At 46.4% G+C, this 16,584-nt stretch overlaps 2 protein-coding genes across 2 annotated transcripts; both read left to right on the top strand.

The window, feature by feature from the left end:
- Positions 1-813: 813 nt before the first annotated feature.
- LOC136494731 (early nodulin-like protein 21) lies at positions 814-1,779 on the top strand. The gene is made up of 2 exons (XM_066490914.1): positions 814-1,081; positions 1,195-1,779. The coding sequence occupies exons 1-2, from the start codon at positions 898-900 to the stop codon at positions 1,530-1,532; spliced, it is 522 nt and encodes a 173-aa protein (XP_066347011.1). The 5' UTR covers positions 814-897; the 3' UTR covers positions 1,533-1,779.
- A 307-nt stretch (positions 1,780-2,086) lies between these two features.
- Positions 2,087-7,736, top strand: LOC136494072 (uracil-DNA glycosylase, mitochondrial-like). The gene is made up of 7 exons (XM_066490212.1): positions 2,087-2,402; positions 2,521-2,741; positions 3,739-3,897; positions 4,464-4,494; positions 5,908-6,043; positions 6,229-6,312; positions 7,297-7,736. Exons 1-7 carry the CDS (start codon positions 2,180-2,182, stop codon positions 7,361-7,363), a joined length of 921 nt encoding a protein of 306 aa, XP_066346309.1. The 5' UTR covers positions 2,087-2,179; the 3' UTR covers positions 7,364-7,736.
- Positions 7,737-16,584: the final 8,848 nt, after the last annotated feature.

Genomic DNA, 16,584 nt, shown 5'->3' with positions numbered 1-16,584 from the left:
TCCTAGATGGAAGTCACCACCTGTAGGCTATTGCAAAGTAAATATTGATGAGGGGGATGGGGATTTGTGGTAAAGGGGTCAAATAGTGAATTTCTTGAAGCTGGGGCAGGGAACTTGACCCGGGTTTCGGGAACTCTGCCAGCTGAAACCTTTGGTTGTCCAAATGAACCCGGAGCAGGTGCCACAACTTGGCAAGTCAAGAATAATTTTGGAGACGGATACAGCAACCCCGGGGACAACTCTTACATCGACGGAGAATGACCGAAGCCCCGATGGCTGCTTGTTTAAGCAGATTCGAGAATTTATGTTTTCTAATTTTGTGGATTGTACCATCTCTATCTTCTCTAGATTATGTAGTAACATGGTAGCACACAGTTTAAGTTTAGCTGCCCATGGGGCTTTGTAACTTGCAGCCTGATTCACATGTGTACTTAAGCCAGGCCCCAGACTTTGTTATGGCTCTGGTGTCCGGCAATTTGTCTGGAGCCAATGTTTAACGAAGGACTTCTGTCTTCTGTTTGGTAAAAAAAAACGCGGTGGAGGCAGCCGAACATGGGCCGACGCCGATCCATGGCATGGATTCACGCAACCGCGCCTCTCGAAGCCCATCTCGAACGGCCCGGCAGCCGAAAATGAAGCAGGGCATTGGCAAACAACAGGCCGGCCCGCAACCGCAAGCTCCGCGCGCGCGGTCAACAGCATGCGAACCCGCCTGCGAGGCGGAGACCAACGCACTCTGGCAGTCCCCACGATCGAACCCCCCCCCCCCTCCGTCTGCTCGAGACCGTACGTAGCTACCACCCCTTTCCCCTCCCTATTAATTCGCTCTTCCTCTCGGCTTCGCAGGCTCGCAGCTGATCCGAACACACACGCGTACTACACGGCAGCTTGCGCGCGATGGCGAACCTCCGTCCGCTCGCGCTCCTCCTCGCCGTCCTCGGCTGCGCGCTGTGCCGCCACGCCGACGCGACCGCCTTCGAGGTCGGCGGCGACGACGGGTGGGTCGTGCCGCCGGCCAGCGACGGCGGCAGGTACAACCAGTGGGCGTCCAAGAACCGATTCCTTGTCGGCGACATCGTCCGTAAGAGATAGATCCATTCCCATTCGTTCGTTGGTTCCCTTGGATCAATCTGGCAAACGCCGTTAATCAATCTCGATCGCCGCCAACTCATGCATGGTCCGTGCCGCGTGCAGACTTCAAGTACAAGGAGGACTCGGTGATGGTGGTGACGGAGGCCGACTACGACAGCTGCCGCGCGTCGCACCCCATCTTCTTCTCCAACAACGGCGACACGGAGGTGGAGCTGGACCACCCGGGCCCCATCTACTTCATCAGCGGCGATACCGGCCACTGCGAGCGCGGCCAGAGGATGGTCGTCAGGGTCGTCGGCCCGGGCGCGCCCCCGCCGGCGCCTCCGAGCCCTCCGGCCCCGACTGGCGCCGCCGCTCCAGCAGGCACCACCGGTGGCGGGCTGGCCGGCGCCATTGCAGCCGTGGCCATGGCGTTGCCGGTCATCGTGATCGGCGTTTGAATGAATTCACTCGAGAGGTGATTAGGCGCGGGCTGTCTGGCTCGATCGAGAACGGCGTTCGTGCGAGTTTGTGATTAACGGCGCTTTCCTTTGTTTGTTAGGCTTGCGTGTTTTTCGTAGATGAAATTAGTGGTGAGTTTGTGGTTGCGCGAAGATTTTTTTTTTGGATTTTTTCCCTCAAAATTTGTATTGTTTCGACTATATTTCACCGCGTACACATATGAAGAAATGACAAAAATATTATACCGTTGGCGTTTCAACTTGGAACCTTTCTTTTTTTTAGCAAAACATGGAACCTTTCTGCTTTCACAAGGGCATGCATGTCACATTCTGCAGCACTTGTGCGTGCCAGAACATGGACTGGCCCGGTACGGCCCAAGATACTCCAGTGGGCTTCCACATTCTGCAGGCTGGAAACCGTATGCTCCGCCCCCACGTCATTTTTTCCTGTCTCGTGGGCCGTGGCAGCAGCAATTCCGCCCCCGCGCGCTCTCTTTCTTCCTCCTCGCAACGCGCGGGCGGGCGCGCCATTCCTTTCACCCTTCCCCGAACAAGTCCTCCCAAAACCCCCCAAAGCGAGGGAAAGCCGTGGCTGCTGACCAAACCCCCTCGCCGCCTCCTCCCGAAATTCCTCCAATCCGGAGCCAATGGCGCCGTCCCCTCCCACCCCGACGGCACCCAAAACAATCGCCGACTTCTTCGCGCGCCCCGCCAAGCGCCTCCGCGCGGGCACCGCCGCCCCTGCCGCATCCCTCTCCTCCAATTCCTCCCCTTCCTCGCTCTCGCCGGAGCAGCGCCGCCGCGCCGACACCAGCCTGGCGCTCGCCCGCGCGCGACGCAACCTCCGCCTCGCCGAGTCCAAAGCGCAAGGTACCCGCGCTCCCGTCTCCCCCTCCCCCTAGGGTTCCGTCCGCGCGTACAGCGCATTCCCGTCTGTTCGTAGCTACTGACGGACGCTGCTCTGGTTGCGGGGATGGATGGGTTCCAGCGTCGGGTGGCGCGCCGAAGCTGGAGGAGCTCCTCGTGGAGGAGACGTGGGCGGAGGCGCTCCACGGGGAGCTGCGCAAGCCATACGCGCTCGAGCTCTGCCGCTTCGTCGCCCACGAGCGGCTCCACGGCCCACTGCCCGTGTACCCGCCGCCGCACCTCGTGTTCCACGCGCTCAACGCCACCCCGTTCGACCGTGTCAAGGCAGTCATCATCGGTCAGGTATAGCTTGCCTGCTGCTACCGTATATCATCTCTGGTGACCACCAGCATTTTGTGCTGATTTTTTTATACTAGATATCAGCACGCTAAATTGATTAGTTTTCTCTATGCTATTATTTCTCATTTGTGGGGAAATTTGTAATGGAATCGTGAATAGATGCATGGTTTGTGGTATCTGTACTGCACTCAGGGGTTGGCTAATTGCTTGGATGATCATTTAGTTACAGTAGCAGTCTATTTTTGTTCTAGAATGATGTGGGAATTTTTTTTTCTTGGTTTACTTTCATTAGCATTGGCACATCAAGTGATTCCAAGGGCATATTCCTTTTTTTTTGTATCCTTCTATCACGGATATTAAGCATCACAGTCTGATTTTGTCCAATATACCAACCCTTCTTATTATGCAGTGGTAATGTGTCACAGTTCTGGTAGTGCAACACCCACTTTTTTATTTGATTATTCGATATGTAAAGAGGGCTCAGTTTGTCTGACTGTTATCCAATGTTGGTGTTGTCTGACTCACGATAAACCAAAACATGGATAGACCAATCACACATGTTGGAAATACTCGTGTCTTTTACTATGCAACAAGATCTGTTAGCTCCTGATGATTGATTTGAGCATATGCTGCTTGTGTTTTTGCTTTGTTTGAACTTATTGCATGGTTTTGGATGCCATAATGTCCATGTATGTGGTTTGTTTTCCTGTCATGCTGCTAGCCTGATTTGTACTAGAATTATTGTCAAAATGCTACTATTTATTGCCTCACCCTTCCATTCAGCTTTTATTGGGTTACACTTTATAGTCTGTGGTGCATCGGGTGTTGAACAAACCATATGTTTTTCTCTTCGCACTCGAATCTACTTAGATACCTCATCTTGTTTGCAATAGGTTTGCATTGCATTTGTCATCTACGACATAAACCACGTTTCACCTGTCAAGTTTAAAATGCATCTATTATTCCTCAGTGCTCATACTGTAGCATGCCTGCTTTTCAGGATCCATACCATGGCCCTGGTCAGGCCATGGGGTTGTCTTTCTCAGTACCGGAGGGGATAAAAATACCTTCTAGCTTAGGTAACATTTTTAAAGAGCTCGAAAAAGACCTAGGCTGCACTGTGCCATCACATGGAAATTTGGAAAGATGGGCCGTGCAGGTAACATTATTTAATATTCAATCTTGTTGCAAAAGAGGATATATGCAATTATACATTGATATATCATGAATTATTAGGGGACAACAATTTACAAGGAGAAAAAGTGTTATACTCTCGCAGTGAGTATTAAATACAAAGAATCTGCTAGTATTGACTTAACATCATGTATCTTATAATGTAACAAGAATCGAACATCAATTTGTATGTTTCTAGCACAAGCTTTATGTGATACGGACGCTATTGAATTATTTAATTTCCTGATTTGGCTATTAATAGCTAAGTGTGTTCACTAGAATGTGTTAAGAAGGTGGTGTGAAATCTTAAATAACAGGGTAGCAGTTAGCAGTATAAAAATTTAGAAAATAAAGTAGCTGCTGTGGTCAAATTGATTTAGTACTTAAACTGAGGGGTAAACAAAAATTATGGTGTTCCTATCCACCTATTCCTTTACCTCCTTACATAGTTACCTATGAAAATGTATTTGTCACATGATGCCATTTTTTTCACTCATCTTTGCTTCTTGAAATATTTATTAATTTAGAACAAACAACTTGTATATGATGCAGGGTGTTCTTATGCTCAATACCGTCCTAACTGGTATGATTATTTCCTCCATTAGAATAAAAGATCTCCTTACCCCCCCTTGATTCTTATCAAAATCTACAATCTTAACCAAACTGTGTTATTGTGAGCTGTTTTATATGACTACATTTATGTTGTGGTTCAACTTAAATGTGTCTCACTCTGTTCTTCTAGTTGCAACTCTATTCAGTATTATTATGCATTCCTGTAGCTTGATTCAAATTATATTTCTGCACACATGATTGAGCCTTGGAAGATTCTGAATCATCTTTTATTCTTTTTATTTAGTTCACTCCTGTAATCGCTCCTAAATGTAGGCTTAGATTTGCCTTGTCTCTGCATGGTGTTTGTTACACACCAGGGGTGTGCTGTGCGGGGGATCAAACCCCCGTCGGTCCTCCCCGCACTTGGGAGCTTACCACTGGGACAAAGGCTCATCCCCAAAGATGTTCCTGTCTCCACTAAGGGAACCTTACTAGTTACTACCTGTCAATTTTCTGTGATATCAAGTTATTTATTTTTTCTGTAAACTTAATGTGCACTAGCAACACTCCTCTGAATGATCCCTGCTGAAAGCATAACATAATGTGACAACAGCCATGATTCTATACAGCTATTTTATTTCCAATGACAATTGTGTTATCTGCACATTCCTTGTAAAGTTTTTTTTAGAGTTCCATGGAAAATAGCCCCTGCATGTGGTGCTGTGCATTACCAGAAGGACCAGAGTACAGCATTGATCCGGTTCATACATTTGCTGTAGGTCTAGGCCCAGTCGGCATATAATAGAAACTAAGCGAAAGAACAACTACCATCGTAGCTCACACCCACATGCAGAACAGATCCTTTTAGTGATAACACCAAACTACATACATTTCTGCATGAGATTGGCACACGGCTCGGAGTGTACCATTCCCATTGTCTGTTCTTCATCAGAGATGGCCATCTTCTTCCCCAGAGACTGGGGCTCTCTAGAATGAACTGACAGGTTGTGAGTCAGGAAACACCAGCCATCAGTGAGAGCTTCTCCAGCCTTGCCACTAAATCCTCCAGCTTGATTCCTTATAAAGTTGTAATCCTTCAGCCATGTTGAATCAAGTACGTATGACAACATTAGTGAATTTTTAGAGTAACCCAAGTTCAAGAGAAAAGTTGCCAATATACCATGTCTGAAGCCTTATGTTATCAAAAGACCATAGAGCGGTGAGAATGACAAGTGGTCAAAATGCAATTTTGCCAATGATATCAGACTAATTTTTGCTTAGCATAGTGTTTATAATAGCATAACCTTGATCTGTTCTGTGTTGTAACTTGTCATCTTTGTTATCTTGATTCCCTCTAGCTTTATTCAAATTCATACTCCTATCTATTATTTCCATTCTTGGGGATTATATCTTGTGTGATAGAAAGACTAGCTTGTCTTACCAGTGAGGGAGCATCAAGCCAACTCACATGCCAAGAAAGGATGGGAGCAGTTTACAGATGCAGTCATTAAGACTGTATCACAAAAGAAATCAGGATTAGTGTTCCTTCTTTGGGGAAATTCTGCTCAATCTAAGACAAGGTAGAGGCTTTATTCTACTTCTGGTAGACTTGAGCTCAAGTTCCAGCTCAGAGCATGACCAGACATATTTTTTTTCCTTTCAAATTGATGTGTTTCATTTCCTACTTAATTGAGCGGCAGAGCTCCTGCCACTTCCTTCAAAAAAACATTATGCGATTCATAGGGTGTATGTTTGTGCGTTGCAGATTGATTGATGAAACAAAACATCACATTTTGAAATCTGCTCATCCATCAGGCCTGTCTGCAAACAGGGGTTTCTTTGGATGCAGGTTTGTTTCTTCTCACTGAATAAACTTCCTCTTCCTCCAATACTGTTTTCCTGACTAGAAAAGAACTCAACCTCACCCAGTCACCCCAAAGAAAACAAACAAAACAGATAAAAAATGTATATATGATGACACTTTGGTAGCAAAATTAATGAAGGTTCCTATCATGTATATTGTTGAATTGATTGTTTTGTTGGCCACAATAGTACTTATTTCATTCTAACCGTATGGATTCTAAACAGACGGCTGGTGTCTCTGCTATTGCTGAAGTGCAGTGGGTTTATAATGATTTATCCTATGAAAAAAATATTGAACTCCACCAGCACCGCATGTAATGCTATTGCCGGTACATTGCTTTTGGCCGTCATGTCCTGTCTAGATTTTTGCCAACTTGATGTTACTTTTGCCTTTTCACTTACTAGCGCTAATGGTTACTACCGTGGGTGCATTAGCTGAGTCACCTGATGTTAGAGTACGTCAGGGGCCTATTGGGCTTGGGTTGGCTGTATAGCCCATTAGTGTTAGGGTTAATTAGAGATAAGGGTCGCTTACTTAAGGGTCAAGTAAGCCTTGCTTGGGAGTCAATTAAACCTCTCTATATAAGGAGAGCAGATATATCGATCTAATCAAGCAAGAATTAAGAAGGAAATCCCTTCCCTCTTGCCCGGCCGTGGACAAACGCCCCGCGGCCGGCTCTCTCTCACCCTCGCATCCCTAGCCGTGAACAGTACCCGCGGCACTGTAGCGTTGCGGGTACTGTAGCGCGTCGGCCGTCGTCGCTCCCTTGAATCTCTCCTCTCAATCCTAGAGCACATAACATCTCCTGACGTACTCTAGCACCTGATACATGGAACGTCGATATGATCTCCTCAGCATCTCAAATCCTGTTCATGGGAGCCCAATCCAAATAAATGAAGTGCTACTAGCTTTTGCTGTAATTATCCTTGAATCTTTTCTCACGTGCTACTGTGGTTTCATGATTCCCAGGCACTTTTCTAAAACAAACCAGATCTTAGAGAAGCTGGGGCTATCTGCCATCGATTGGCAGCTCTAGAAAAATTCCAAGACGACGTGATTTCTCTGCTTGAGCTTGACAACCACAGTTGCAGGAAGTGGAGCAGAAGCACATGCCTCAAGGGTCAAGATTTTGTGGCGACTTTAAATCATACCTGGCCGATTTGGATATGAGTGCTTAACTCTACTAACGCTTTGTATAGCCCTTCTTTTGTTTCGTGTCTTATCCTGCTTTATTTACTTTGGCACCAAATTGTTCTGGCAATTGTGGTTGTCGTACGTCGTGCAACTACTTTGTTTGGCACTAGGACACGCCCATTTGGACTGCCTTGTTAGATCTGGTCATCTGACGTACTAGAGCTTAACAACCACCCTGCCCGTACATGTTTTTAACCACCATATGTGCATAAAGTCAGATCGTCCTTCCTCATTTGGGATCACTTTGTCTAGCAACTCTCATACTCCCAAAGATCTGCTCGTAGACTCGGCACCAACTCTTGGATCCCACGAAATCTGAGTGCAGCGGAAAAGGGCTAGCCTTTTCTTCCTTACAATGAAACGAAGAGTGCCCTGTCAGTTGTCGCGCTACGTTAAACCGATACGTACACGTATTCCGCGGTCAATCGGCTGTAACGAGCCTCGCGAAAGGGTGCACGCCTTTGCGCCTAGTACCTCTCTACCTGCCGTATTTTTGTACGGTTGGAGCCGTGCCATTCTCCAGTTTCTGAGAAAAATCTGCTTCTGCGGATCTGCCTTGTAGAGTGTGACAGAGAAAGCAGCACTGCACGTCAGTCGCATTGCATCTGCGGTTGGACCGTTGGAGGATGGATGGAGTCCGGAGCGCGCGGAGAGAGTGACATGTGCAGTAAGTAGCAAGTATCCGAACGCCCATACGTGTTGATTCCATGCGTTCAGGATGTCATGTGTGCACAGTGTACCGCAGCTCCGAAGCTTTGCTGAAACTTGACACGCAGGCAGAGCAGAGGCAGCGCTGCCGTGTCTCACCCGTTCGAGCCGGGCTGTAGCTGTAGGAAGCGACGTGACATCATCCCCGTTCGGCCCCGGCAGGACTTGACGAGATCAGCAGCACGCTCCCGGCCCGGATTCGTCAGGCCGAGAAAGCAGATCATGGCGGATCCGGCGGCGTGACTTGCATCCGTTCGGACAAGGACCAAATTAACGTTGTTGCGACGGGGTCACGGTCATCACAGGGTGTGAACCGTGAACGCGTCGCGGCATGTACGTACGCTTTGCCTGGGCACCGTCGCGTTCACCCCGATCGTGTGGTCACACAGTCCAAACCACCAGGTCTCCGCTGGAGAAAACGCCGGCACCGGACAAACTCCAAGTCCAGGGTCTAGAAGACTACTAGAAGACCGTCTCTACCTTCCACGGCCCCGGAACGTAAGTCGTCTTCATAGCACGGTAGTGTACAGAGGCTCCGTCCATAAATGATAGACGTATCTGACCATAAGAAAAGTCATACAAAATATATTTCGATCCGTAATTTCTCTTATAGTATAGACAATGGCTAAATTAATATCATCCTAGAGCCAGTTTGAACACAAATCTATTGGTGTAAGTTTTATGCTCCAAACTTGCGCATAATTTAACTAATTGTTAGTCAAACTTTGTAAAATTTGATTTTTTTCTCTAATATTCCCTTCGGTCCATTTTATCTGGCGCACACGTATATCAAGATTCAAACTTTAAAACGGTGACCAATAATTAGGCTAATAATTTTTAATTATTATAATACAAACTTTATATAATTAGATTTATAAAGAATTATACTATCCAATGATTATAAGTTTATAAACATAAATAATATATAATATAAAGCAAATGAATTGTCAAAATATAATCTAAAAGACCATGTCATTCTAACTTACGTCAGATAAAATGGACCGAAGGGAGTATAATACACCTATCATTTCTGGACAGATGGGCCAGCAGCAGCGACTTGGCAACACACGTACCCCGTCTGCCATTACCAGATTCTGTAATGAGCGAGCCAAGTCACACGCACATCGAATGACGACAATTACAGACTACAGTCCTATGTATTGCCGGTGTGAGTGATCAAAACGTAAAAGGGCCAGATTCAGAGACAAATAACAGGGGACTGAACATGCTAGACCAACATACAAGTTTATTACTGTACTCTATCCAAGATAAATCGATTTTTCTAGAATTGTGCTAAGTCAAACTATTTTAAATTTGATCAAATTTATATTTAGTTTGCTAGTTACTTTGGTGGAGCTAAAACACTTTGGAAAAGATCGGGCAAAACGGCTCGTGGGAGTATTTTCAAGAGGAGGAACAGATAGTCGCTTCAAGGAGCAGAACCGTTTTCTTTTACTTTAGTTTGGTATAGGACTTCACGGGTAGTCGAAGAATAGAGTCCTGTTAAAAGAACCTTTATTAAAATGCTAGAGATCTTTTACAATGGTTAGGAAAGTACCTTGATACCTCGAGGTTCTTTCATCTTTTTTATTTTTATGTAATTAATTGAAAATATATCATAGAGGGTATTTTAGTAATTGAGAAAAATCCGAAAATCATGCCAGCCTGCCTAAATCTTCTTGGCATGCATGCAGTATGCATTATACGTCACCAAGCCTTCGAAAATCAGCTAGCTCTCAGCGTGCATGCATAAATTGGAGGCTGTCATATTTGTTTGCTGTAAGAGACCCAGCGATCACTAATAGTTGTGTCACGTGTTCCTGTATGTGCATCACGTTTTTTCACCAACGTGTCTCCGTTTGAGTTTCATGTCCATGCAGCCCTTCATGAAATTAATCTCTCATGTACCACATTGTATGTAGCAGCATCATATATGTCACATTAAAAAACTGTTACACTAACTATGTACATTAGCACCATCATATGTCACATTAAAAATGTTACTCTAACTAATGCACATTAGCACCATCGTATCAGTCACATAAAAAAGTTACACCAAGTATGTACATCCATTTCATACGGATCCATGCACATACATGTCAGTAGATTTTTTTTTTGAAAAAGATACATGTTTGCGGATCTAAAATAAGTCTAAAATCCATGATTTAGTCATTCTGTAAAATACAACATCCTCCAAAAGAGTAGAGTAATGCAACAAACTTTCTAAAATTCTCATTATCTATTTTTTTTATTTTTATCCAGCGAGAAGTGCGGGATGGATGACTTGTTATTTTGGAAAACATGATAGAAGAGTTGTTGGAGGCGTGATTCTTCCAAAAATACCTAAAATAGCATTCACAACATAAATGGCTACTCTCTTGTTGAAGTTGCTCTAACTGCAAGATATTTGACTAATCCCATTTTTGCCCTGGAATGATAGTACTAAGATGACTAATTTACCCTTATTTGAAAATAAAATATAAAATGAAAAATAGATTTTGCCCCACAAATTTTGGTACTGGCTCCACCTAATTTGGTACTATCACCACATATTTGGTACCTCCACCTTTCGATCTCGCCCAGTAAATGGCTCATCTTTTTTCCAACCATTCTAGAATTTCTCTAAATGCTACTCCTCACGGATAACGCCATAACGGAAATCGAAAGGGTGGAAGGCCGACCTGACTCGTGACCCGGTGACCCGACCGGATCCGGCGCGCCAGGCCAGCTGGCCAGGCAGCACTCACGCAACTGTTGAGGCCACTGTGACCGGTCGGTCCGCGCGTAACGTATCCGGTGGACCACCGCCCGCATCCGCGGCTGCCATGCCCCGGGCCTCGGCCTGCCGATCCTGCTGCATCTGCGTGGGTACAATCCCGGCGATCATGGCGACCCCCGCCCAGCGGCCAGCACAACCAACCAACAAACCGGCCCGGTGCCGTCCCGTCGATCTCCTCATCGCCACTGGTGTCCACCTCACCGATCAGGCGATCACGGTCGATGGCTCTCCCACGCCGGGGCCGGGCGCCCACGTTTCCCTCGTGAGGCCACCACAGGGCCGCACCAGCCGCAGATGATGACGCCAAGACGGGAACCGCGTGGTGATCCGGCGGATCCTGACAGCCAGCCAGGTGGTCTTGTCTTGTTCCTTCCCTCGCTCGTTGCTCCCGGTCCCGTCCACGCACGCCTTTCTCGCGCAGCCGGCCGAATTTTTTACTTTTTAGCTTTTTTTTAAAAAGTTTTTTATAAATAGATTCAAAGAATTTAGAAAATGGACTTTAGCTCTGCGCCATCGATGCTGGCGCCTGGCGCTGAGCCCCTGGACTAGGGCAAACTTACATAGAAGTAAGCTCGGCGCCGTTGAGGCGGGCGCCGAGCATGCCACCCCGTACGTGTCACTGTTGGGCCATCGTATTCCTCTGCTTCTCCGCGTTCCTGCTCTGCAACATGGACCGCGTACGTGTCACTGCTGGGGCGCTGCTACCCCTGCTCTCTCTGCGCTTATTACTTTGTATCGCCTGCTTGCATGATTGATAGTGCGTGCCCCACAACCGATTGTAACTAGTGTGCACAGCTTGTTCTTCATCTTTCTTGGCATGTACTAGTCCCCAACCCATTCCAGCCTTTGCTGCCATATATAGAATACTTCTAGTCTTATTCCTGTACCTGTTATCACTTACAGCAACGGGAAACCAATGGTAAAATGCATTGGAATTGCTTCCATGGAGTGCATGAACTGGAGTGTCACTTTGTTTGTGAGACATTTATATTACCATCACTTGCAGGTAAATATGAGCATTGCTATTCTGCCTATGTCCGCAGAGTATGGTTGGAACCCACAGACTGTTGGTCTCATCCAGTCATCTTTCTTCTGGGGCTATCTCCTAACTCAGGTCGGTAATAGAAATTCTTGCTTCGTGCAACAACTCTTGGGCAGATACTGTTGGAGGAAAGACTGTCCTTGGTTTTGGTGTGGTTTGGTGGTCCATAGCTACAGCTCTTACTCCTGTTGCAGCGAAGCTTGGCTTGCCATTTCTTCTTGTTGTGCGGGCTTTCATGGGAATCGGTGAGGTAAGCCTTGATTACTCACTGATTTACAGCAACTCGCCAATTCCTCTATCATCCAAGTTTAAAAACTTTCTGAGGGTACGAGTGATAGTAGAGTTCAATGTACAGTGACTTCTCCCCTAGGCTTCTTCCTTTTGCCTGAAGGAATTACCTTTGCTTCCTTAAAATGATTGTTGTGCTTAAGTCAGTGGTTGTAGACCTTTGAAAGTTAGATTCACAGGGAGCTATGCACTCCTGCAGTCCTGTTCTCTCACTGTTGAGAACTCATCCTGCCCACGAACTTCTTCCAGTTGCTTAAACCTGCATGTTTTGTTATTTACATCATTGATACACTTGTCTGATAAAACATATACATTCTTACCTGCATGTTTTTAGATTTGCTATGACAAACAATTTCATAAACTATATAACTTGTATATGTTGTAAACTATATGAGTGTTTTTTAAAAAAAAATTGATAATTAAAGATGTAAATTGTTGGTTTAAGACAGCTGTAACAGGAGGTGTAAAAAAGAATAAAGGGAGTACAAACTCAGAGAGCACACGCACCATGAGTTGACTCCACCACAGCGTCGTGCATGTATGATCCCATGTGTACCCATCAACCAGTCCCATGCATATGCATGCATAGAGATACCTCGATCTGCACGCGGTAGAGTATCGGCATCTAAAAATGGTACCTTTTAGCAAAGCCGGTACCGACGCGCGGATTAGTTTATTTAGCCACAAAGTTCTTCTTCACCGGCCCTGGCTCGTCCGTCATCGTTTGACCAAGATTCTCCCCGGGCCGCCTCGAATTCGAATCGACCTGACGACGCATGTCGTTAACGGCGCCTGAAACTGCATGCTCGGCGCCAGTGTCAACGGCGCCGAGCTCGGCGCCAGAGTGACTGGCGCCGAGCTTCCTTCCAGGTAAGTTCGCCCCAGCCCAGGGTCTCGGCGCCAGGGATGCTGGCGCCGAGCTCGGCGCCAGCATCGATGGCGCCGAGCTAGGGTCCATTTTCTGAATTCTTTCCGCCAGGGTCTATTTGTGAGAAACTTTCGAAAAAAGGACTAAAAAGTTAAAAAATCGGCACAGCCGGCCTCGCCTCACGATTCTGCTGCCGCTGTTTTTCTTTCTTTTTCTTTTGCTTTTGCATGGACTACTTGTAGGACATTTTTCTGTGGCACTGGGTGAAGATAAAGCAGCTGCCGAAGCCAACTGAAACACCTTCTTTGTTTTCGGTTCGTACAGAGAGAAGTGAAGAAGATCGATCGTTGGTCCATCTCCACGATACGGATATCCGAGGGACCACCTCTTCTGGTCCAGAGAGAGACTGAAAGAGGGGGTGGAATGAATATGGCCCCGTTCATTTCTCTTCTAATCCGTCTTTTTCAGCTGGTTTGTTTTAGTCGAAACAGTATTTTTCTTTTATATTAAATCAGCGAGAACAGTATTTTAGCTCGTTTTTTCAGCGAAGCGAACGGGGCCTACGGATCTCGCTTTGGAAGCGAGCCAAGCGACCGAGACCAGACGAGGAGTACGATGACGGGCATGCATGTGCCGAAGGCCCGTAGCAGTAGCGGGCCATGTGTCCGTGGCGCTAGCGCGACAACGCGAGGCCACCACTCGCGTTGCATGCACGCCAGCGGCCGCCGTGCCCGTGCCTCCCAAAAAGCGGCTCGCCCGGCCGCCGCTACGGCACCTTGGCATCGTCAATTCCTTTCGTGCTGGTGCTGCCATCTGCCCATCTCCTCCACCTCCAGACCTCCAGTCCCAAATCCTAAGGATCATCCTGTTCGGTCGGTGCTCTCGTACCTGCACTCCTTCTGCTTGCTTGCTTGCAGTCTCTGCTATGCTACTCTGTGCTTGCAGAGAGCTCCTGTGCTTCACCGGTTGTTGTACACTACAGAGCTCTGGCACGTTTGGACATGGGATGTCAAGCGATGACAGATGACGCGAGTCCTAGCCGTTCCTGCCAGAAACACTTCAGTTTCCGGCAGAAGGTTTCAGGAAGAAAAATGTTAGCTAGCGTCCAATCTTACCGTAGTTCATGTTGATTCGTTGCGTCATGCGACTTGCATGATCCAAACGAACCTGATCGAGAGGGCTAACCTTTTTTTAAAAAACAAAAACAAGATTAGCAAGAGGGCTAACTTACCCACCGGTTCAGGGCAGGTGACAATAAATTACTCTATCTAAGTTTCCTTGGTAGATTTTGAATTTTGATATCGAGCTTCACTGATCTCGCGGCACCACCGCAGTTTCACCCAGAAGAGCCACAAGTGAGCCATCAAAGTTGCCGTCGAGACGCAAGCATGCACCACAGCACATCCACCTACTCAGATACTATGGTTCCCCGACTCTTCTACTCGGCCATGATTCAAGCTAAGTCTCAATCGAATTTGACACCTAAAATTTGCTCTAAGGGGCATATGCTCCCATGGGATATACATTTTTCTTAGTTCAAATATATTGTCTCTTCCACTTTCGCGCTTAGTTCGTTTCTCGTTTTAGCATCGTTAAGGTTAGTAGTCTTCACTTGAGAGAAAGATAGTCAGATATTCTTCATGTATATTCTTTTATTAATATCATAATTTCTAGATCCTCTTGTCAAGATATTGTGGCTTCTTTTAGTACTGTTGTATTAATATAATATATGAACATTGTGAATTTTTTAATAATATTGCATTAATATAATAGATTTTTCTCCGGCTAACAATCTAGCCTCACTACTACAGAATGGACCTGTTGTCCCGGGCGGTAACAGCCTTTAGTCCCGGTTACCGCGCCGGGACAACGATCCCGGGACTAAAGGTGGAACCTTCAGTCCCGGGTCATCGAGCCGGGATTAAAGAGGGACCTTTAGTCCCGGTTGGTAACACCAACCGGGACTAAAGGCCCTCCAGCCGAGCGAACCTGGCGCACCCTTTAGTTCCTCTTTGTATCCAATATTGTTGAGGTCCACTGTTGTCATTCCATACTCTTTGTCGACTGTTACCCCTCCTCCGGTCAGCTTCACCCATTGGCACCGGAACAAAGGGACTTTAAAATTAGGTGCGTAGTCTAGTTCCCATATCTCTTCTATGCGGCCATAATATGTTTGTATATTCCCATTTGGATCTGTGCCATCTATGCGAACACCACTATTTTGATTGGTGCTCCTTTTATCTTGGGCAACTGTGTAAAATGTATTCCCATTTATCTCGTACCCTTGGTACGTGAGGATATGCCACGATGGCTGCCTAGCCAACAAATACAGTTGCTCATCAATATTGTCATCGCCTTGACATTCTTTTCGCAACCAACCACTGAAACTTTTCATGTGCTGACGCCTAATCCAAGCTTCAGTCTTCCCTGGAAACTTGGATCGTAAGAACTCCTTATGTATCTCGATGTACGGATGCACCAATGACGAGTTCTGAAGAACTGTGTAGTGTGCTTTATTGAAATAATCGTCTTCCATGCCAATATATGTTTTCTTCCCTAAAGTTCCTTTACCACTGAGTCTCCCCTCATGTCGTGATTCGGGAACGCCAATCGGAGCAATGTCAGGAATAAAGTCAACACAGAACTCAATGACCTCCTCTGTTCCATAGCCCTGGGCGATGCTTCCTTCAGGCTTAGAACGGACTTTCACATATTTCTTCAAGACTCCCATAAACCTCTCGAAGGGGAACATGTTATGTAAGAACACAGGTCCAAGAATACTAATCTCCTTCACCAAATGAACTAGGATGTGTGTCATGATATTAAAGAAGGATGGAGGGAACACCAACTCAAAGCTGACAAGACATTGAACCACATCGTTCTGTAGAGTAGCTAGTTCCACTGGATTGATTGCCTTCTGAGAAATTGCATTGAGAAATGCACATAGCTTCACGGTGGCTAGACGTACATGTGGAGGTAGAATTCCTCTTAAAGCAACTGGAAGCAATTGCGTCATAAGCACGTGGCAGTCGTGGGACTTTAAGTTTAGGAATTTTTTATCTGGCACATTTATTATACCCTTTATATTGGAGGAGAATCCCGATGGGACCTTGATGCTGCTTAGACATTCGAACATGCTGTCCCTCTCTTCTTTGCTAAGCGTGTAGCTAGCAGGACTTAAGTAATGACGTCCATCACCTGTCTTCTCTGGATGAATGTTGTCTCGTTCTTTCATGCACTGCAAGTCCTGGCGTGCTTCAAGTGAATCCTTTGGCTTCCCGTACACACCCATAAATCCTAACAGGTTCACACAAAGATTCTTTGTCAGGTGCATCACGTCGATTGCGTTGCGGACCTCTAGGACTTGCCAATAGGGTA

This window comes from Miscanthus floridulus, chromosome 11, assembly GCF_019320115.1.
Source record: "Miscanthus floridulus cultivar M001 chromosome 11, ASM1932011v1, whole genome shotgun sequence".
NCBI lineage: Eukaryota > Viridiplantae > Streptophyta > Magnoliopsida > Poales > Poaceae > Miscanthus > Miscanthus floridulus.
This window is presented reverse-complemented; position numbering and strand designations above follow the sequence as displayed.

What these genes read in the sequence shown, in the direction of transcription:
- LOC136494731 (XM_066490914.1), top strand. Translation starts at nt 898, where the DNA reads ATGGCGAACCTCCGTCCGCTCGCGCTCCTCCTCGCCGTCCTCGGCTGC. An exon ending in CCTTGTCGGCGACATCGTCC is followed by an intron (nt 1,082 to 1,194) that starts GTAAGAGATAGA and finishes TGCCGCGTGCAG; the next exon opens with ACTTCAAGTACAAGGAGGAC.
- LOC136494072 (XM_066490212.1), top strand. Translation starts at nt 2,180, where the DNA reads ATGGCGCCGTCCCCTCCCACCCCGACGGCACCCAAAACAATCGCCGAC. An exon ending in TGGAAAGATGGGCCGTGCAG is followed by an intron (nt 3,898 to 4,463) that starts GTAACATTATTT and finishes TATATGATGCAG; the next exon opens with GGTGTTCTTATGCTCAATAC. An exon ending in TCTGCTCAATCTAAGACAAG is followed by an intron (nt 6,044 to 6,228) that starts GTAGAGGCTTTA and finishes TGTGCGTTGCAG; the next exon opens with ATTGATTGATGAAACAAAAC.